The sequence below is a fragment of the Parasteatoda tepidariorum genome, chromosome 12 (assembly GCF_982258835.1).
Source record: "Parasteatoda tepidariorum strain Cologne lab strain chromosome 12, Ptep-v5.0, whole genome shotgun sequence".
Lineage (NCBI taxonomy): Eukaryota > Metazoa > Arthropoda > Arachnida > Araneae > Theridiidae > Parasteatoda > Parasteatoda tepidariorum.
In genome coordinates, this window is record NC_141766.1 from 36,397,640 (window position 1) to 36,420,923 (window position 23,284).

Genomic DNA, 23,284 nt, shown 5'->3' on the forward strand with positions numbered 1-23,284 from the left:
TGGAGGCTCTTACAAAATTAAAGTGTTGATAAATGCATCCAAACAAATTTCGAGATCAATTCATCAGAAATAGTTGATACTATAAACTTTATACTGTAACCTTAAAAAAATTGAGCCATTTAGTTGAGCGATTTGTTTGCTTGAAGCAGTGTTGACTTCAATTTCCATTAATGGATATCATAGGAGAAGGAAGAATAATATTTTGCGATAGCCGTGATCATATTTGACTTGAAGTTTTTTATTGAAACAGTTTAAGATTTTTTAAACTTTTCAAGCCAGGATATTGTTTGGAATTTTATTTTGAATACATCAGTAGGTAAATATTCTATTTGTTTTATGGGGTATTTTTTAAAATTGTTTCACTAAATTTGGTGGAGTTGGTGTAGACTTTAGATTTATTTAATTTATAAGATCACAGAAGGAAGAGTGATATTTTATGATTGTCGTGAACGTAATTAACTTAAAAACTTTTTTATTGAATCAGTTTAAAAATGTTTTAAAGGCAATTTTAAAAATGTTTAGACAATTTTTCTGGAGTCAGTTTAAGATTTTTTTAAACTTAGCGAGCCAGGATATTTAAAATTTTAGTTTGAATGCATCAATAGAAAAAAATTATATTCGCTTTACGAGGTATTTTTTATATCTTTCTTTATTAAATTTGCTTGAGTTAGTATAAATTTCAAATTTAGAAAATTTATAAAATCACAGAAGGAAGGATAATATTTAGTGATCATAATTAATTTAAAAACGTTTCATTGAATAGGCTTAAGATTTCCTAAACTTTGCAAATCGGGAGAGTTTTTGAAACTTTAGTTTTAAAAAATTAGTAGGTAAATATTCTATTTGTTTATAAGATTTATTTATACTTTTTTAATGATTTTGAGTGAATTAGTGTTAGCTTTTGAGGTCCATTAATAAATTGCATCAGAGAAAGAAAAAAAATATTTTTTTCGAATGCCGTGTTGAACATCGTGGTTATAATTTACTTGCAAACTTTTTATTGAATGAGTCTTATAATTTTTAAAATTTTCAAGACAGGATATTTTGTTAAGTTTTAATTTTAATATATCAGTTAATAAAGATTCTGTTTATTTTATGATATTATTTTTAACTAATTCTATATACTTCACATATAAATATTTTATTCAAATATATTTTCAAAAATAAAATTTTGATTTTTAAATGTTTGCTATTATAGAACTTTTAGTTTTAAATTCAATAAAAAATCCCGTTGATCTCATACAATTTCACACATTAAGTATTTGAAAAATATCGCATTTTTTTCCTTATATATGAGTCTTAATTAATTGACTTTAAATTCGATTAAAATATAACTTCGGAAAATGAAACTTTTCATTGAATAAGTTGAAGATTTTTTAAACTTTGCAAGTCTGGATATTTTTGAAACTTTAGTTTAAAAATATTAGTAGGTAAATATTCTATTTGTTTATGAGCTATATTTATATTTTTTTAATGATATTTGCTTGAATTAGTGTTAACTTTTAAGTTCCGTTAATTAATGGAATCAGGGAAAGAAGGACAATATTTTTTGTGAACATCGTAATTATAATTGACTTACAAATTTTTAATCTTTTCAAACCAGGATATTTTTTGAAGCTTTAATTTTAATTTATCAGATAATAAATATTCGTTTATTTTATGATATTATTTTTAACTAATTCAATTTACTTCACATATAAATATGTTATTCAAATATGTTTTCAAAAATGAAATTTTGATTTTGAAATGCTTGTTGTTACAAAACTTTTCTTTTTAAATTGAATGAAAAATCAAATTTTTCTCATAAAATTTTACAAATTAAGTGTCTGAAAAATGTCGAATTTTCCTCCTAATAGACAATAATTTTATAAGTCTTTTAATATATTGACTTTAAATTCGATTAAAGTAATATTTCGGAAAACGAAATATAATGTTTTGTATGTCGAACATCGTAGTCGTATGTCGAACATCGAACATATTTAAGAATTTTTAAATTTTATCAGTCAAGTTATTCTTTTCAACTTGAGTTTGGATTTGAGGGTATTTCAGTTAAATATTCAATTTATTTTATGGGACTAGTTTTAAAAAGGTAAAGATATTAAACTTTTCAAAAATTTAAAAATCGGAAATCTTATAAATGAGCTACTGATTTTACTAAAAACAATTTTTTTACAAATTTCATAAAATTTCGTTTTTTCAATTTTCCTTTTTACAAATTATGTGTCTTAAAACTATTGAATTATTTTACTAACATACTACAATTTCCAATTGTTGATTAAGTGTTGAGTTTAAATCCGATTAATGGAGGAAACGTAATATTTGAGATCGCTGTGTCGAACATCGTGGTCATAAACTGACTTGAGAACATATATTTCAATTGATTTAAGAAATTTTAAATTTTGCAATCCCGGAACTTTGAAACTTTAATTTAATTATATTAGCAGATAAATACTATGAGTGTTAATAAAACATTTTCAAATGGTTTAATTAACTAAACGTGCATAAATTTTTTGAAAAGTCAGTTTTTAATACTTTAGGCACTTGCTATTGCATAATTGTTTTGAGTTTCACAGTTTTCGTTCTCTATAGTGATATCAAGCACATATAAAAGTTTTATTTAAAATGTCATGATTGAGCACAATAATGAGTTAAAACTTATGAAAAACAGAGAATCGGCTTCTTTTAAAAAAGGATTTATGATCTTTTGGAATTATTATTGGAATTAGTAATTTTTTTCTTGGAATTATTATAAGTACGCACTTTACTACTTTTAAAGCTTGTACATTTTTCTTTTGTGAGGGTGTAATATTATTTAATTGATTACTTTTGATTTATTAGTATTCATACAAATCTGGCTGTTTTTAAACGATTTCTTTGCTCATATACCTAAAGTATTGAAAAAAAATCTTTTCACAGTCTTGATTTTAAATATTTAAAAGAGTTTACGGAAGGATTAGTTTTAAAAATATGTTTATTATTTATTAAGCGTTTACAATAAAACGAGCTTCAGAAAAACAAGCTGTTGAATTAGAAAATAATTTCCTCTGATGGAGAAATATACGTTTGACGTATCTAAGCGTATGGCATTGTTATTCTGTGTTCGTCTAAACTAGAGTCAGTTTTATAAACGAAAAAGATTATATTTTATCATCTTACTGAAAAAAATTTCTGAAAAAGAAACTGGTTTTTGTGAACTTTATATACGTTTCTATCCGCATATTTTTTCAAAAGGTTTCTTATTCTTTTATGCTGATGTAATATTGCAAACATTTCGAATATTTATTTTATGTGGCATTTGAATCTGAACCTTACATTTTCATTTCTATACAAACAGTATTTAAGAAAAAAATCATTATTCTACATGGATTTTTACTTATCCTGTTCCTTAATAAGTTCAACAGAGGGATTTCTTTTTTTCTTAGCTCTCATCATACTATTTCGAAAATTTTTTTTTTCTTGCCTTAAAATTATTTATTTGAAACTTTACTAAGACTATTATTTGTCATATTTTTAGAAACTACTGCAAGAAAATTTATTTACAGCATGACAGGGTGGACAATTATTCATGTTTTTTGCTACGTATTCCTTTAGCCATAGCACAACTGTGTTTCGAACTTATGCTTTCATTTCAACAATTCCTATTTTTGCACTGTAGCTATAATTATGATTCTTCTTACTATTAGAAAAGTATTTTCCTTAAATGTACTTGTGATTATAATACTTTTTTTACTGATATCAATGTATTCGTCCCTCATTTTTTTATGGTAATATTTTCGACATATTTTCACTGCTTTAAAATGATTTGTCCTGCAGCGTAACTGAGATAAAAATGTTTCATATTTTCATTTGTTTACCGATTTTTTTAAAATAATATTTGATGTTAATAAGTATTTTTTTGCTCTGAAAATCATTTTACTAAACATATTTATAGCTTTAATCATAAAAGAGAACTAACCTATTCAAAAATAAATTAAAAATAAGTAATTTGAAAACTGTCAAATACATAATAATTTTATTACTTAGTTGTTTTATTGCAGTGAAGTGACATACTTTTTCCTAGTCCATTTTATTAATACTTGTTAAAATATTTAAGATACAAAGAAAATTGTTATATCAGTTGATTATTAATCAAGCCGAATCACACTATATGGATCATAGAGTAGTTGGTTATTAATATAACCGGACCACTCTATAGGAATTATGAAGTAGTTGGCTGTTACTGTAACCAAATCACTCCATCTGGATTATAGAGTGGTTGGCTAGATTACTAATGACCCACTATATAATCCATATAAACTGATTTGGTTCGATTAATAACCTACCACTCTATAATTCATATAGAGTTTACAGTTATTGTTTTAATTTATATTGATTAATCCACTTTATTTAAGAAATATTTGTATTTTTTTTCTTAAAGCAATTTCTAAACTGACTTTTTTTTAAGGTTTTCACATAAAATATAATAATATTGTCGTATTAAATAAATTTATTTAACGCGAGTTTTATTTATTTTATACGAGATTCAATAAATTAGTTAAACAATTTTTATGCTGATATTATAATACAACTTTATTTCTGTTATCATATTACTGATTGAACACAAATTTAAAGTGAAACGTAGTTAATTTGCATGATAAAAATACAAACTCTTCTCAAAATTTCCTTTAAAAATATGATTATGAATTTAGATAATAACCTGTTTTTATTATCTCTAAAAATAAAATCACATTATATTTAGTACTCAATAAATGGAACATCAAATGACGCTTAATGGCTTAAATGGGACATTAAATCCATTAATGGTTGCATCATCTCATCAGCGAATAAAATTAGAAAGCAGAAACAATTCCAACTAGTTGCAAACGAGCATAAAGAACGTTCCTTTTGACTTATAATTTGCAACTATGAAACACGCAAACAATCAGTTAAAAAGTGTATATTTTTCCATTTTATGCCAGATATATTTTTTTCTGAAACATTTTTGGGTACAAAAATTTCTCTCAATTTTATAACTAAGCTTATTCCAAATTTTTCTTCCAAATATTTAAATTTAAGATTGATAATTATAGAATTGCATAAAAAGATTAAATAAGACATTAAATCAATTGGTCGTCATCACATCAGGAAATAAAATTATAGGGCACAAATGATTCTGACTAGTTTCTAACGATCATTAAGAGCCTTTCATTTGACTTACAATTTACAACTATAAATCATGCATAAAATTCAGATAAGAAGTATGTACTTTTGTTAAATGCTTATTTTTTCATTTTCATGCCAGCTATGTTTCTTTCTGAAAAAATTTCGGATGAAAAAATTATTCTTAATTTAAAAAGTAACTTGAATCCAAACTTTTCTTCCGAATATTTTTAATTAAAGATTGATAATTAGGAAATACCCTCATGGAAGCAGAGAGCTATAAATATGGAGCTATAATATGAACAAAATCTAGTGGTAACTAAATAATGAGATTAAAAAAAAAAGAAAAAAAAAACTCTGTAAAACTGGTGTTTAAGCAAATTTAACGAAAAAGAAAAACTCTAATTAGATAATTTATGAAAAATAATATATTTCTTTTACAGAACCGAAAAATATTTTTTTGGCATTTTTTTTTATCATGCATTTATACGTTTTATTTGACTTTCTTTTGCTTTATTTAAAAACACTCATCTGAATATTTTAAATTCGTATAAGCATTAATGTTTTTATACAGCATTGGTGTTGAAAATATAGAAATATTTAGAATATGATTTATTAACGAGATTAATAATGATAATAAGGTGTGATATATGGCGTAATTAAAATGATTAATTAGATATGATACGATAAATAAGATATGTTTTATTATCTGGTATTTTAATTATCTGAATTAATATTGATAGGTATTTTAGTAAAAAGATAATGAACATTCTTTTTTCAAAATTTGTAATAGTTTAATCATTTCATGAAATGAATTGTTAGTATGTATCGTTTTTTGTGTACCGCTTCAGTTGCTTAGGAATATTTATTTAACACACTGATGGACGCTACATCGACTAATAATTTGATGCAAATGTTAATCATAATACTTTATTTTGTTTTAGGGTAAGCTTAAGTGAAGCTTCACGGAGAATATCAAATTTGAAAGAATCTTGGAAACGCCTTATTAAATCTGGCCAGGCTGAGACAATGCCTATCATGGAATCGTCTTCAAGACGAAGGACTGGACTTGTAAATAGTTTGCCTATTTCAAAAAAAGAGCCTCGTAAATATTCAAGGAAACAGCTAGTTAAACCGTTTTTAGACACGGTAAGTAGTTTGTAACAGAAATTTATATTTTTCCTATCACTTTTAAAAAATAATTCCGAAGTCATGTGATTAAGTATGTACTGTTCTGTGCAGATTAATTGGGACTTATTAGTGTTTTTCTTGTTAATGCAGACATAGGATTGTCGAATAATTTTTCAATCAACGTTTGATATAATAAGGGGTTCAATGAGTACAATAATCAGTAGGTTCAAACTCTGGTATTGTGCACTTTTGAAACAGTTTTTTAAAATAATGGTTATTTTTCCCTACTAAAATAATTTATTTTGTTTAACCTAGTAAGAGAGACTCGTAATTATTTAAGGAAACAGCTAGTTAAACCATTTTTAGGTACGGTAAATAGTTTGTAATAAATTCTAGTTATTAGAAATTTATACTTCTCCCATCATTTTTTAAAAAATAATTCCGAAGTCATGTGATTAAATATGTACTGTTCTGCGCAGATTAATTGGGACTCATTAGTGTTTTTCTAGTTAACGCAGGCATAAGATTGTCGAATAATTTTTAAATTAACGTTAGATATAATAAGGGGTTCAATGAGTACGATAGTCAGTAGGTTCAAAATCTAGTACTGAGCACTTTTGAAACAGTTTTTTAAAATAATCGTTATTTTTTTTTTCTAAAATAATTTATTTTGTTTGACCCTTCTATAAAAATATTCGTTTGCTTACCTTAAGTGTGCCTTACCTTAGTACGTAAGTGCGCCTTACCTGGCTAACCTTTAGTGCACAGAGCAGAAAACTATGGTCTGAACTACTAGAATATGGTGGTGAAATTTACGGTGTTTCTGACTCTAGGGGAATACCAAAGAGCTCAGTATTTTTACTGAAGAGCTTTGTTAATGATTTCGGTAAAATTGACAATAAAATATGGTTTTATAATATGTCATAAAATTTGGTAAATGTTGAAAAATTTATTTGATTCTGTAAATTTTATTTAGAAAAAGTAATTCATCTCAAAAGTAAATTTTTCATTTTTAATGGGACACAGAAAATTTAAAATAATAAATTATTAATAAAAAAGGAGGGATTATAGGTTTTACCACTGAAAAATACCGTCATTAATTCGGCACGCACTTTGGTTTACAAAAATTTGATCAAATTTATCTTATTGAAAAATTTTTTCACCACAGCATCACTGTATTAACATACACGGAGGAAGTAATTTGTGCAAAAATTACTGTATTGCATAGTATAATGATATTTCTGGTTAAAAAAAACAACATAACTCTGGTTAATAAAACCAAAATGTAAGATATTTAAACCATTCATTTATAAATTTTTGTATTCATATTGTACTGATATAGCAGCAATTCTGGTTATCAAAATTATTGTTCTATTATCACACATTTAGTAAAGAATAGAAAACTGAAAAGTACATTTCTTCGAATAAGTGGTCTCATGTCGTGTTCTAAAGTATCATGATAAAATGACCAAATTTTAAAACATATATAGTAAAACACTATTTTATTGCTAATTTTTCCAAAATCATTACCAAAACACTTCGGTAAAAAATACAGAGCTCTTTAGTGTTCCCATATAGCCAGAAACACGGAAAATTTTGCCATCTTCTGGTAGTTTGACCAAACGTTTTTTTTTTTCACAGTGTGGTAAAAGAAAACTTTAAAAATCAGTAATTTAGACTTTTTTTTCTACATTTTTATTACTGTGTCAATTTAAGACTAAATAACAAGCTTAAAAACATAATTTCTTAGCATTTTATTACAAAACATCTAAATCTTTTCCCATTAAAAAATTATTTCATTTATTAAAAAAAACTTGTAAATCAGGATTGTTATAAGGATTTTAATAAAGGAAGAAAATACATATTTGTTTAAGTCCAAAATTCTTTTTAATTCCAACCAATGAGCTCCATTTCAAAGTACCCCCTACCAAAGTGAAGGGGAAAAAAAAGAAGTTTGACGCGAATACTCTTGACCCTAAATGTTGTGACGAAGGTTAACTTTTAATCTTACTTTCACGACTGTTTCAGCTAACTGATCAGACAATCAACTCGTGTTATGTTACCTTGAGGGAGATACATATTAATTAACTAAAACCAGCTTCATTTTTAGTGTGAACGAGTAGGACTCACTAAAAGTTCTGTAAGAATTGAAATATAAAGGAGAAGTAAGATCAAAAGCTTCACATTAGTTCTGGGTTACGTAGAGTTTTAATGTTGCAATTTCTGTAAAAAGTAAAATTTAATAGGGATGTATAAAGATAAAAAGTTTCACATTAGTTCTGGGTTACTTAAAGTTTTAATGCTGCGATTTTAGTAAAAACTGAAATTTAACAGGGATGTATAAGGTAAGAAGTTTCACGTTAGTGCTGGGTTACATAGAGTTTTAATATTGTAATATGTGATAAGGAGTTAATGATATTTCATAATATATTGAGAGTCAATATCGATATCCATCGATATATCGTCTGAAAGAAATTGATATATCCAGATATATCGCGATATTTTTCCTATTAGTATAATTTGCATTATTTTTACATTGGTCAAATTAAATTTATAAACACGATAATTTTATATTCAATAATTGTCTTTATAGATAATATTTGTAATAGTTTCATATCCGATATTTATCATTCATAAATATTACGATATTATTGTATTCAATAATTATAATTATCTGTAATACTCGCAACAGTATCATATTCGTTATTTAAAGTTGATGATAAATATCATACATTCGATATTTACCATTGTCGTACATCCGATATTTAATGTTTATTAGATATTTATCGTAATATATGGTATTTAAGATGTACTATGTACTTTTTAAACGATCGTTTCCGTGATATTGATAAAAATGTCGAAAATTCACGATGTAGCGTCCTGTTATGTACTACATTCACACTTAATGCAGCCACATATTTGAAGCAACGCGATTTTTTTTTAATTTTAAGACTGTCATTTTAATTCAATTTACCCATTTCCTGCTAAGTGGGAACAAATGTAACAGTTTGAAGTGACTGAGAAATGTGCCTTTCAAAAAAATTTAGTAGGTAATTCCATGTAGCATAATACGCGAATTAAACGTAAGCTTTTGGGAAATTGGAAAAATCAATACACTTTATGCACAAATTTTACGTAATATTGACGGAATGATATTACCATTAGGATATTTGGTAAAAAAGCTTCGGTATATTTTACGTATTATTAACAGAATGCATTTTACCAACTACTCTTCGGTAAGATAACTTCTGTATATTTTATATATTATTGACGAAGGAAGTTTACCATTTGAATTTCGGTAAGAAAGTTTCTATACACCTAGCGTATAAATGTTGAAGTATATTTTACAATTTAGATTTTGGTAAAAATCTTCGGTATAGTGTAAAAATATTTTTGTACATTTTACGTAATATTGACGAAATGATATTACCATCGGGATATTTGGTAAAAAAAGTTTCGGTATATTTTACGTATTATTAACAGAATGTATTTTACCAATTACCCTTCGGTAAGATAGCTTTCGTATATTCTATATATTATTGACGAAGCAAGTTTACCGTTTATATTTCGGTAAGAAAGTTTTTATACACTTAACGTATAAATGTTGACGCATATTTTACAATTTAGATTTTGGTAAAAATCTTCAGTATAGTGTAAAAATATTTTTGTACATTTTACGCAATATTGACGAAATGAATTTACTATTTAGATTCAGTAAAGATGCCTCTGTGTATTCTGCGTATTATTGGCGAAAAAAATTTATCATTGAAATATGTAAAAATAACGAGCTTATTCTTTCCTAGTATAAAAGGGTTGATAAAATATTTGCAAAATAGACGAATTTGTTTGCATATAATTTTGCGTTTTTTGGATATAAAATTTAAAGGTGAAATATACGTATTTCTGACGTAAAATTGATGGTTCTCTGTTAAATGGGTTAGAACTCAAAGCAAATGGATATTTTCAACTATAAGCAACCCCTTTTAACCTTGAAAAAATCGTATTTTAATGACTTCCAATTGGTTTAAAACTATTTTTATTAATATTATATAGTTACAATAATCATGAATGTCATAATTTTACGAACTAAATACGAAGAATTAAATAAACAGGCTACCACCTTTTAGCTTTCTTAAAAAAGAACATGTTCACATAAGGGAATAAATGGATTAAATTAGACAAGAAATTACCTGCAACAATCTTTGAGGTGGCAAATGTTTATTTCATTGTTATTATCTCTTAAAATGTGCAAATCTCCATACAAAAATTTTTTTAAAATAAACTTCTTGTAAATTCAATAGTTGAAAATTACTTTATTTATTACTTTTTTCGAAATCAAGATTTTTTTTTAAAGTACCATTTCTGAATTCTTCAATCTCTTTTAATAAGCGGTATTTAAATTTCCGCATACTTAATAAATTAATTAACTTACAAAAAGGAATATTTACTACGCTAAGTTTCCTTTAAAGTTGATTGAGTTTTGATATCCAAGTTTATAAGAAAAGAATTGTATTTAATGTTTTTGATGCCTTCGTGACAGGTAGTAATTACCTCATAATTACAAGGGTTAAGTAAAGCTTTTTGAAAAATGTCTGAATGGCTTAAGTTTTGAATGAAAAGATTACTGAATATTTGAGCTCGCTTGAATGAAGAAGAAATATTTAAAAATTATTCCAGTTGAAATAGTTTATTAAATGTGTTTCATTTTTATTTCTTCAAAACAGGAATTAATTATGCTTTTTCTGTGATACGTTTCAAAGAGTATGGTTTAAACAATAATTTCTTAAATATATTGTCATATAGTTACACCTACTATAAGCAATCACTGGCAGTACAACAATTCAGTGGCTCGTTGAAACAGGTACACTGTAAGAATCAAATTGTCCGGATCAAATTGCGGTAAAAAGTACCGGCACTCAGGGTATTGGCACTTTTTACCGTGAAATCCATTTTTACCGGAACTTGTTCCGGAACATAAAAATCAGATATACTTTAATTTTAACAGTAATAATTACCGTAAAATTACTGGATCATTCTAATTAAGCAAATATTACTGTAAAAATTACGGTATAGTATTTTACAGTAAAAATGGATTTGACGATAAAAAGGATTTTACGGAGGATGTATTAGCAAAATCCATTTACTGTAGTGCCGGTACTTGATACAGTAACTTGATTGGGAAATTTTTTAGAGAGCAGACAATTTATAAACGGGTAATTTAATTATTTTTGCTAACTTAATATTTGATTTAGCTATCAACTGATGATAAAAGTTCCCCAAATATGACATGCTAATCAAGCTAAAATTTTTATGTATAAAGAGAATTTTCGGTTTAGAATTATGATGTAAAAAAATTCTATTTCTTCTTGAAAATATAAATTATTAAAGTATAAATTGATGAGTGATTGGTTAAATTGCTTTTTTCAACGTAATCTTTAATTTTTAGGATAAAAGAACACAAGTAATGTACCCCAAGATTTACTTGATAAATCGATCTAAAATTTTTACATATGTAAGCAAATTTGAGTTTAAGAATTAAAATGTAAATAAAAAGTGCATATGTGTTTTGTTTTTTCCAGAGAAAAATTTCTGGTAAAATTACTGCACTGTATGGTAAGGATTTTTCTGATTTAAGAAGCCCATAATTCTATTAATAAAAACCAAAATATACGGTATTTAAATAATTTATTTGGTAAATTTAATTAAGTTCGTTTGGTAGCGATTTACCGGAAATTCCAGTTCTAAAAATTACTGTTCTTATTTTTCACACATTTAGTAAAAGTACAAAATGGAAATGGAAATTTAACCAAATAAATGGTTTTTAGGCCATGATCTGAGAAATCATGATAAAATTACCAACATTTACTACATTTTATCACATCATTAAACATGTTTTATTGTTAGTTTAGCAAAATCATTACCCAATTTTTACTGTCAATATTATACCGTAATGTTTAGAGTAATATTCATTTAATTATCGTAAATCAATGATTTTAAGGTAATTATTACTGCAAAAAGAACGGTATATCAAATTTTTTACTCCGGTAAAAATGAATTTTGGTAAAAAATACCGGATCCAGAGTATGGGGACTTTTTACCCGGATTTGATCTGAAATGTTTTACAATATAGTGTAAAATTTGGAAGTATATTTCTTATTGAAGTTGCCCGAAAGGAAAATATACTTCTATTAAATTAATCTTGCAGTTCACATTGATTTTCACTAGCTGACTAAAAGAAATTGACTTAAAGAATTTTCGATGAAAATTGCTGTTTTAAACAATCTTCAATTTTAAAAGTACTATTTCAAAATAGACAAAGAAATTTGCAGGTTATTTTTGTATCTTAAAATCTGTTTTAAACTCAATTGGCGATATGCACTTTGTTGGATAAAAAAAAGGAATACCTTCTTTGCCAGACAGGTGATCAAGTTAACATACATCACTTAATTTGATCACCTGACGTTTAAAGCAGAAACGAATATTGACAAAAGTCAGACGGATTAGATCTTGAAAAGTAACAGATATTTAAAACAGTTCTTTTGCTGATTTTTAAAGATTGATTCAAAAGCTAAAAAAAATATTAAAGTCGCTTGATTCTATTGAATATTAATGAAAACAAATTTAAACTAAATAAATGTTTAAAAAAAATATTTTCTGAAATTATTTCGCATGCTAAAATATGATTTTTTACAATACAGTTACAGTTTAATTTCTTAGCTTAAAGCGAAGAATTAAGTTAGCACAAGAATCCAATACTTTTTCTAAAAAGTGTTGTCCATAAATGATGTCACATTTCCTTCTGTCACAAAGTGCGAACCTTCGCCGTAAACATACCCGATCACTTGCGTCACCATAATGCGGAAACATATAACATTTGCAGTTAAGAAGTCAAACGTGGATGATACTTCAGATTCTAATTTTAAACTTTACTTAAGGGTTTTAATAAAATTTGTGAGCATAAGAAAAAAAAGGAGTAGATGAGTACTTATTAAGAAGCACACGGTAAAAATTTAAGGTAAAGGTTAAAAGAGTACTGGCATCGCGAGTACAGCATCCGCAAAATCTATACTTTACCATAAAGTGTTTTACCATAATTATCATAGCAATGTTTATTTAATTACAGTGATTCAGTGATTTTACAGCTAATATTGCTGGAAAAGTCACGATTTATCAAATTTTTTTACTCTGCAAAATTTTACGGAAAAAATGTATTTTACCGTAAGAAATACCGGGAATCAGGGTACCAGTACGTTTTACTCATAAGTTATTTTAGACAGTATTAGACAGTAGATTATAAGTTATTTAGATAAGTTATTATAAGTAATGGTAAAATTTACAGTGTTTCTGGCTTTAGGGAAACACCAAAAAATTAATTTTTACCAAAGAGCTCGATAATTTTTACTGAAGCACTTTGGTAAAGCTTTTGGTTAAATTATCCATAAAATACTGTTTTATAACATGTGATAAAGTTTAATAGATGTGGTAAAATTTGGTAATTTTATGATAATACCTTAAAGTATGGCATAAAAATCATTTATTCGGTTAAATTCACTTTTCAGCTTTGTATTTAATACTAAGTAAGTGGTAATAAAAACTATAATTTTGTAAACCGGAATTTCCGGAAAAAAATTACCAAATGAATGGTTTAAATACCTTATATTTTGGTTTTATTAAACAGAATTAGTTTTGTTTTTACCAGAAATGTCAATACCATAGAGTGCGGTAATTTTACCAGAAGCTTTTTTTCTGTGTACTAATACCAAACCGAAATTTTGAACTTACATATTAAAAAAGTTAACAGCTAATTTTCTCCTTACTTAACTTCCCGCGAAATTAATTTACCTTAGCTATCAGACTTTAACAGCAGTTGTATTATTTATTTATTTTTATTCACTGGCATGAGTTTTTTCGTGTGACGCAAATCTAATAGCCAACAACTTATGTTTGTCTGTTTGGAGCTTTTTTTTTCTCAATCATTTACATATTTTATAACAATCACGGAAAGTATTAGACACATAATGAAATTGATTTATACATTTCCTTATCTTTATCCTTGGCCTTGGACATATCAGGTGAGTTATAAGTGGCAAAAACAATGGCTTAAATGTGACTCAAACACCTATGATAAATACGGTACTCTTCAAATAGAAATGATGGATATTAATAATAGCTCCAAATAATTATGTTCTTTTGTTATTGCAGATTTATTAATACAGTAGAACCTCGACCGATCATTTCTCATTTGACCATTAAATTCGCTCCACAAATACGAGAAAACAACAAAAATATAAAACATTAAATAATCACTTGAAAAGTATGAAATGTAATAAATTTACATACATAAAAGTAGGAAAAGCATTAAATTTATTAAAATAATAGAGTAATAAATTTACATTAAGTATAAAAAAGTTTAGCTGAGAAAACTAAATTGTTATTGCAGATTTATTAATACAGTAGAACCTCGACCGATCATTTCCCATTTGACCATTAAATTCGAACCATAAATATGAGAAAACGACAAAAATATTAAACATAAAATAATCACTTGAAAAGTATGAAATGTAATAAATTTACGTACGTATAAGTAGGAAAAGCATTAAATTTATTAAAATAATAAAGTAATAAATTTACATTAAATATAAAACAGTTTAACTGAAAAAACTGAATTGTTATTGCAGATTTATTAATACAGTAGAACCTCGACCGATCGTTTCTCATTTGACCATTAAATTCGCACCATAAATACCAGAAAACGACAAAAATATAAAACATAAAATAATCACTTGAAAAGTATGAAATGTAATAAATTTACGAACGTAAAAGTATGAAAAGCATTAAATTTATTAAAATACTAAAGTAATAAATTTGTATTAAGTATTAAAAATTTGAACTGAGAAAACTAGATTGTTATTACAGATTTATTAATACAGTAGGACTTCGACCAATCGTTTCTGATTTGACCATTAAATTCGAACCATAAATACGAGAAAACGACAAAAATATAAAACATAAAATTATCACTTGAAAAGTATGAAATGTAATAAATTTACATTCAAACAAGCTAAACGGGTATTATTAACATGATAGGAATAGCATTCAGTCTCTGACAAAATTATTAGACGCACTATAAGATTCTATGTAAAATCTTAATTATCAGGTGGTATTACACAGCCCTATTGTTTTTACGTGGCTGAAACCGGCTTGCACTTGTTTATATACGTGTATCAATAGGTTAACATTGCAATGCAATACGTTAAAAACAAATACAAATAGGAAGTATATAAAAAATCTCCTTAATAAAAACCCATTACATGTATGTTTAAAAATAAAAGTATTGCATATAAACTCGTGCAAAACATGCAATTATTAAAAAACTACAGTGCGTCTAATAATTTGGTATAATTATTATAATATACTAATATAATACTTGATATAATAAATATTCTATATTTATATAACATATCGTCTAATTCATCCAATTGTCGAATTAAAGCAAGCTCATATCGTACTGTTAATTTATCTATAACTAGATATGAACATTCAAATATTTATGAAGATGATCTTTAATTTTAAAATTTAGCCAAAAATAAAACGTTAAGAATATAATTTTTTTTGCTACAAACAATACTTTTGTTTTGCAAAATTTGAAATACAGTAAAAGCTGGTATAACGAGAATGGCTGAAAATATAGTAGCTATAAAAATTTTTTCATACAAATACGAAGTTTTAATACTGAAACATGCGATAAAAACATGCATACGTGCCTGTTTTTCTCGTTATAGCTCATATTTACTAATAAACAGACAAATTAGAATAAAATAAGGCAAATAAATAAATAATAATTAAGAATGCACACATCGGATATTAATTCTTTTGTTTACAGATATTCTTAAATTTTAAATTCAGATAAAAATAAAACTAGAAGTTACTTGTAGCTAGTAGTACCATCTTTTAATAACTTTGCGATAAATATTTATATTTAATGGGAATTAATCTTGTTTCCTAAGCAGAACGGAGCAAACCTTTCACATCGACTCTTTCGTCCTTAATTGATTTTTAAAATAATCGTTTTTTTTGGGGGGGGGATACCCGATACAGAATTTAAATGCGAAATATTATAAAAAGATTAAAATTTAAACCTACCTACCTATTTACCCATTTTTTGTTATTGTGACAATTTAAATACTTTTATGTAACATTAAACTCATGCGCTATTTTACGTTATATTAAGAACATTATACAATAGATATATTTTCAATCCAAATTTAAAATTTGATCCAAAAACTAAAAACGAAGATGATACAAGTATAAAAAGAGACTTAAGAAGACATTTCAAATGTTATTTTAGTTATGGATTATATGACAGGTTTTTAAATATTTCATCGATCCCAAATGAACTGAAGATTGTATCATATTTGGAATCTCACGAAGTAAAGTCTTACATCATTTAACGTGTTTTTTATTCAGTGTATTCAATAATTTTTCCTTCCTTCTCCGAATTTAAGATATCTGTAAGACACGCAGTTAGAAATACATTTTCAATAGCTTCACCATTTTAGATGCTTCTAATTTTATAAATATAACAATATGCAATTTTACAATGATATAATTATTTCTAATTCGATGAAAATTATTAAATTCATTGATAATTTAATGTAATATATATCATGCAAAGAATGTGTGTTTTTTAGCTTACTTTTTCTAAATAAAAAAATGTTAGAAGTTTATTTAAAACAAAAGGTATGTTATTGTTTAGTTAATTATTTTAATACCAAATCTTTAAAAGTTTGATATTTTATTTCATTAGTGCTATTCAACTTAGTTTTCTTTTATCAGTTATAAAGGCCAGGAAATTTTCTAAATAGTTTACTTTTTTGAAAACATTTGACTGTAATCTATAAACTAAATATGCATGTTTTTAATTAAAAAGATTTCATTTCTTATATAGCATCATCAAGAAATGAACTAAACTAATATACAGTGCTCCAAAAAAAATTGACGACCCTGAATAACATTTGATCTAATGATCAGATCTTAACGTTCTAGGACTCATTCTTAATGGTTTGAGGTGGTACCTGAAATGTGCTAATTAATTAGAGCAGATGATATTTTAAATTACGAAATCAGACACAAAAACGTACTTTCTCTGAATAAACATATCTTCTTTTTCACGAATTCGGATTTCTGTTCCCCAAAATATTGAGGGTAGTCACAATACGGGAAATATGGTCCCAATAGTTTGGCCAATAAAAAAAGTTTGAACCCCTTAATGTTAATTATATTTTTAGCATGTTTCGCCATATCTCGAGAACTTTTTAAGCAAATTTAAAAATATATACATACAATTATAAAGTTCACTTACTCAAAAATTATTCCATGCAAAAAATAAATTTTTGTAAGTATTTATTATTTTATATTATTTTATTTAATAAAAATCGAAAAATTTTGAATTGTAAGGTAAATATACGAATTCTTTAAAATTCGATTTCTCAGGAACTATTCAGCCGATTTCGCTCAAATTTTGTATTTTGCCTTGTAAATTTAAATATTTTAAATTGACGAAAAAATTTATACCCTACATGTAAAAAAATTTTCTACTGATATTTAATAAAATAATAAATATTTACGAAACAGATTTCATTTGCCTTGAATGGGTAAAAGAAACTACATAATTGTGTGCAAAATTTTTCGTTTAAAAATTTCTCGAGATATGACAAAATACTCATAAAGTAAAATTAACATTAAGGGGTACAATTTTTAAATCGCTCTCCTGAACAAACTATGGGGACCATATTTCCAGATTGCGGCTGCTCCCTATGTTTCCGGGTTCAGAAATCCAACTTCATTGAAAAAAAGATGTGTTCATTCAGACAAAGTACGTTTTTGCGTTTGATTTTGCTACTTAAAATATCGTCTGCACTAATCAATTAGCATATTTGAGGTCACTCCCTCAAACCATTAAGAATGAGTCCTAAAACGTGAAGATCCGATCATTAGATCAAAAGTTATTCAGGGTGGTCCGTTTTTTTTGCGCTCTGTGCAATTAGTGAATTTTAATGTATTCACTAATTGCACAGAGAATTATTATTGAATTATTATTGAAATAATAATTATTATTCAATAATAATTATTATTGATTATTATTGAATTTGCATGCACTGCAATGAATTTCAATTTTAGTTAATATATTTCAAAAATGTATTATATCTATTAAACTACATTCGTTAACAATTACATTATTCTAGTGCATTTCAAGACAGTTTTTCTAATATTTTACAAAAGCTGAAGCTAAAATTATCATATTTTAAACTTTTGATGTTGCTTAATTCTCTTTTTTTTAAACCAGTTTAGTTGCTTCATAAAAATTTTATCTAGAAAATACTGAAGAGTAGTGATTGGAAGGGGAAAAAATGAATAATAAACTAAAGCCCATTAAAATAAAATTAGGAATTAAAAAAAAACTTAAACATGTGTATCGATGCCTTATCAGTTTTTTTTTAAAAAATAATTGCGCATTTTTTAAAGATTGTTCGAAATAGACCGTTTAGAAAAATATCCTATTCTTTATAAGTAAGAATTTCAAGCGTTTCGTGTTATTTGAAACATCCTAAGCTATAAAGTGATGACCTGCTTTTATTTAAATAGCCAGTATTGATTTTACGCCCGAAATAAAACTATTTTCGAAATGACTTTTTAAATTCCCATATAATGTGCGTTATTTTTTGTTGCATATCTACAAAAATTATCAATTCTTCCTTAAAAACAATTTTTTATACTTATAACTTCAAAAATACATATCTTAGAGGTAAATAAATAGAGAAGTTCATAAAACGTATAAAACAGTTCAATAATAAATAAACACTCATAAAACGTAACCAATCTCATAATGTTTGTAGAACATAAAAAAAGGAATCGTAAAGCCAATAAATAACTTTTCTTAACTTTGTTTCAAACGAAATAGATATTAAAATTTTTTCACAAAATAATGTTTTAAAAAAGTAAAAGTTTCAGTGAATATAACTACACTTCATAACTTATAATTACATTCAGTTAGTATGACATTCAGTGAGTATGACACAGTATATAACTACGCTTTGAAAATAAAGTATGATTCATTTAAGCCCTTTGAAACAAAAGACGCTGTTTCGGTTACACGTCAGACTCGCAAACGTCTTCAAGCATGACACAGATGACGTCACAGTGTTCTTGAACGTAAACCACAGACACGTCTTACCTAGTCTTACCTGAAACACGTGGTCTGGGAGTATCACAAACATGATGCAAAATCCCTACTTCTTACAACTATGCCTTTTTTTAGATCTAGGAAAATCAAATTGTATTAAAGAACGTAGTTACGTATTTTTCTTGTTTATTTTCGTTTGTAAATCATTCGAAGTTACGAAAATTGCTGTTTTTAATTAACCTAATATTTTTTTCTCTCATATTTTCACTATTTGATAAGGATTTTACTTAAAAGTAATAATAAAATTTCTTTAAATAAGAATGCTGAAATAGGTAACAAATGCTTAATGAATAATATCTATTATTATTATTATTAACATCTATTATAAGTGTATAAATAATTGTATTAATAACAATAATGACAATATACGATAGCGGTGTTATATTAAGTAAACTTGTGAAAGGTTTATTCGTAATATTTTGCAAGAATCCTATCTTCTTACAGCCATGTTTTCTATCTAGCAAAATTAAATTGTATTAAAGAACGTAGTTGCGTATTTTTCCTTTTCTTTATCTTCGTTTGTAAATTATTCGAAGTTACTATAATTACTGTTTTTAATTAACCTAATATTTTTTCTTTATACTTAGATTCTTTGATAAGAATATTAATTAAAAAAAATTTTTTTAATAAAAATACTGGAATAGGAAACAAATGCTTAATAAATAATATTAATAATTATTATTATAATTATTATTATAATTAATTCCACTAATAATTGTATGAATAATTGTATTAATAACAATAATAACTGAATTAAAAAACAAGGTTACGCATTTTTTTTTGTAACAGTAATTACTATTTTTAATAAGCCTAATAGTTTTACTTTATATTTAGATTCCTTGATAAGGCTTTCATTTAAAAATGAAGAATTGTTACATAAAAAAGTCGAAATAGTTAACAAATGCTTAAAGAAAAATAATAATAATTATCATTAATATTAATATCAATAATAATTGTATGAATAACAATAATGAAAATGTGCGATTGGGGTTATAAATTAAGAGAATAAATGAAATGAATTTGAAAATGAGTTTCATTTATAATATAATGGGAAAACCCTATTTTCTTGCAACTGCATTTTTTCTAACAATTGTATTATATTTTAAAACGAAGATATGTATTCTTCATCTTGCTTATTTTAGTCGTTTTATTGTTTACAATAAGAATGTTTCTGATTATTAATTTGCCTAATATTTTTACTTTTCAAACTTTTTACAATATTTTAATTCTTTGATAATAATTTCCAATTAAAAATAAAATATAAATGAATATAAAAATGAAACTATAAATAATTATAAAAAAATTTCAAAAACAAATTAATAATTGTTTTTAGCAGGCAGGTCATGCAAAAAGTACAAATGTTTAATGGTGAATATTAATAATATAAATATTATTGTTATTAATGTAATAATAATATCAGCAACAATATATAATTATTATTTTTTCAAGGTGATAAAAAAGCTTTATTCTTTAGGAAGGACTGTTTATTTTTCATATAACTTCATATTAAGGCATAATAATTTAATTTTTTTTAATTCAATAAAGGAGTACAGTTACATATAAATTATCTATTTAAAAAAATAACCCAAATTTTGTTGAACAAGTGCTTGAAAGTAAGTTCCAAAATTTTTAAAAGTTTAATAGTTATGATAAACAAAGGGAACTTAAAAATGTAATCAATCAAATTATAATTGCACTGTAATTTTAAAACAGTTCTCAAAATGCACTAGTTTTGCTTAAACTTCAAAACCATATAACTTCTACAAAAATTGCTGTGAAAAGCCTCATGAGAAGATACATACTTATAAAACACTAATCATGTGTGTATTTTTAATGCGTCAAATAACTATAAATAGCAAACCATCCACGTGTTATGCAAATAATAAGATAAGAGTTTTTTTTAAAAAAAAAAAAACTTTTATCTCTTACCTCTTTACCGTTTTTGTTGTTCAGATTTAGCTTCACCTTGGTTGTATTACTGATAGCATACTATGTTATCATTTTTGCAATTGTGACATACATTCATTTACTTATTTCCTGGACGCTAATGTCACCTATTGAAAGCAGTTTAAACAATAATTTTATCTCAAATATTATTTAAAGCAAAGAAAAAAAATGGAAATTTGTAAAATCAATAACTTTTTTATCAATCTGTACGTAAAAGTAAATTAAAAATTTGTGCAAATTAAATTCTTTTTACTTTTGACTACATCAAAGAATAAAATACGTATGTTTTTTTTTATCTCAGCTTTAGATAAATATAAGTTTTTTTATTAGCTCAAAGTTAATTAAACATTTTAGTGCTTTTTTGGTCTAAGAAATTTTCCTGATTATTTTTAATGCTAAAGTATACAATACTCGCCTGTTATTGAAGCGACTGAAGATCAAAACGCGACGGTCACAGGTTGATCTACATAATGCACTCAGTAAAAAAAGTATGGCCAGAACAACCAGAATGCTGTAAAGTTTTCTGTGTTTCTGACTTCATAGGGACACCAAAAAGCTATATAATTTTTACCGAAGTACTTTAATAATGATTCCAATGAAACTAGCAGCAAAATATGGTTTAATAATATGATATTTTTATAGTATGCGTGAAAATGTGGTAAATGTAGTAAAATTTGGTGATTTTATGAGGTGGTGATTTTTATTTGGGGTCTCTAAATCATGGCATAAAAACCATTTATTCGGTTAAATTTACTTTCAGTTTTGTATATCCTGCTTAATGAGTGGTAATAAGAACTATAATTTTCAAATCCAGAATTTGCGAAGAACAGTTACCATTTGAATTGAAAAATTACCAAATGAATGGTTTAAATACCGTATATTTCTGTACTATTACAAATATTATGCTTTTTTTTTTTTAACGAAAAAGCACGCACGGTAACCAAGCATGGTAACTTTCCCAGAATTTTTTTCATCCGTGTGTTATTCGCTTCCAGCAACCACAGTTCTAACTAAAATTTCCCTTATTGTAAATGGGTCAAGTGTTAGTGTTCCATTTCTACAGGGTTGACAATGGGGGGGGGGTCTCGTTCCCCTCCCCCTCAGAACACAAATGCGAAAAAAGTTAAGTTTTTCCCAATGCCTGAACCAGGATATCTTCTTTTGAGTTGCAGTTCTTAGTTATAAAGCAAGAACCGAACATCTGATGTTCACCGATTGTTCAATGACGATGATCAAGTCAAATGTTAGGTGAACTATTTGGTTATTCGGAAAGTAATTTTTTTATGGAAATAAAAAGCAATTCTATTATAGTGAATGAATAGTTTATTGAATCATACATTGTCCATTTTGGTTCAATACCTTTTGCCATCTTTCTGGCAGCATAATGATTCTGCGAGCATAAAATTGTTGTCCTTTGTTGGCAAAAAACTGAGCTAGGTTATTTTTTATCTCCTTATTTGTAGTAAAGATTACGTGGAGACTACTACGTGGTACTAAAAATTTCGTGGAGACCGGATCATTGTTGTAGACAATCCATTTTTTGGGCTTCAAAAATGAATAATTTTTCCACGCTTGAGAAGCAAGTCACAGACGTCTACACAACAATCAAATTTCTTCCCATAAGAATATGAAACGTCGAGCTTCCCATATGTCGAGCTTTGAGATTAAACCTTATTGTTTCCAAATGATCATAAACGGTTTAATTCAATACATTTATTCTCTCAGAAATTTCACAAGTTGTTTTCCGCTGGTTTCCGTCAATTAATGCCTTTCTTGTGTCTTTATTAGCTTAAATTTGAGTGGAGCATTGCATCTTGATCGAAA

The 23,284-nt window shown here is 26.1% G+C and overlaps 1 protein-coding gene across 7 annotated transcripts in view; it reads left to right on the forward strand.

Moving 5' to 3' along the window:
- The window catches only part of LOC107455119 (glycerol-3-phosphate acyltransferase 1, mitochondrial), a 112,757-nt gene that overhangs the window by 53,121 nt on the left and 36,352 nt on the right, over positions 1-23,284 (forward strand). For 4 of the 7 annotated variants that reach the window (XM_071188268.1, XM_016072571.4, XM_071188270.1 and 1 more), the window contains one exon: positions 6,084-6,288. In XM_071188268.1, the coding sequence (XP_071044369.1) occupies positions 6,169-6,288 (120 nt within the window). In that variant the 5' untranslated portion in view covers positions 6,084-6,168. Of the gene's footprint in view, positions 1-7; positions 317-6,083; positions 6,289-19,590; positions 19,786-23,284 lie in introns of those variants that run through there. The other 3 variants (XM_071188266.2, XM_071188267.2, XM_071188273.1) reach the window with 3 other exon arrangements.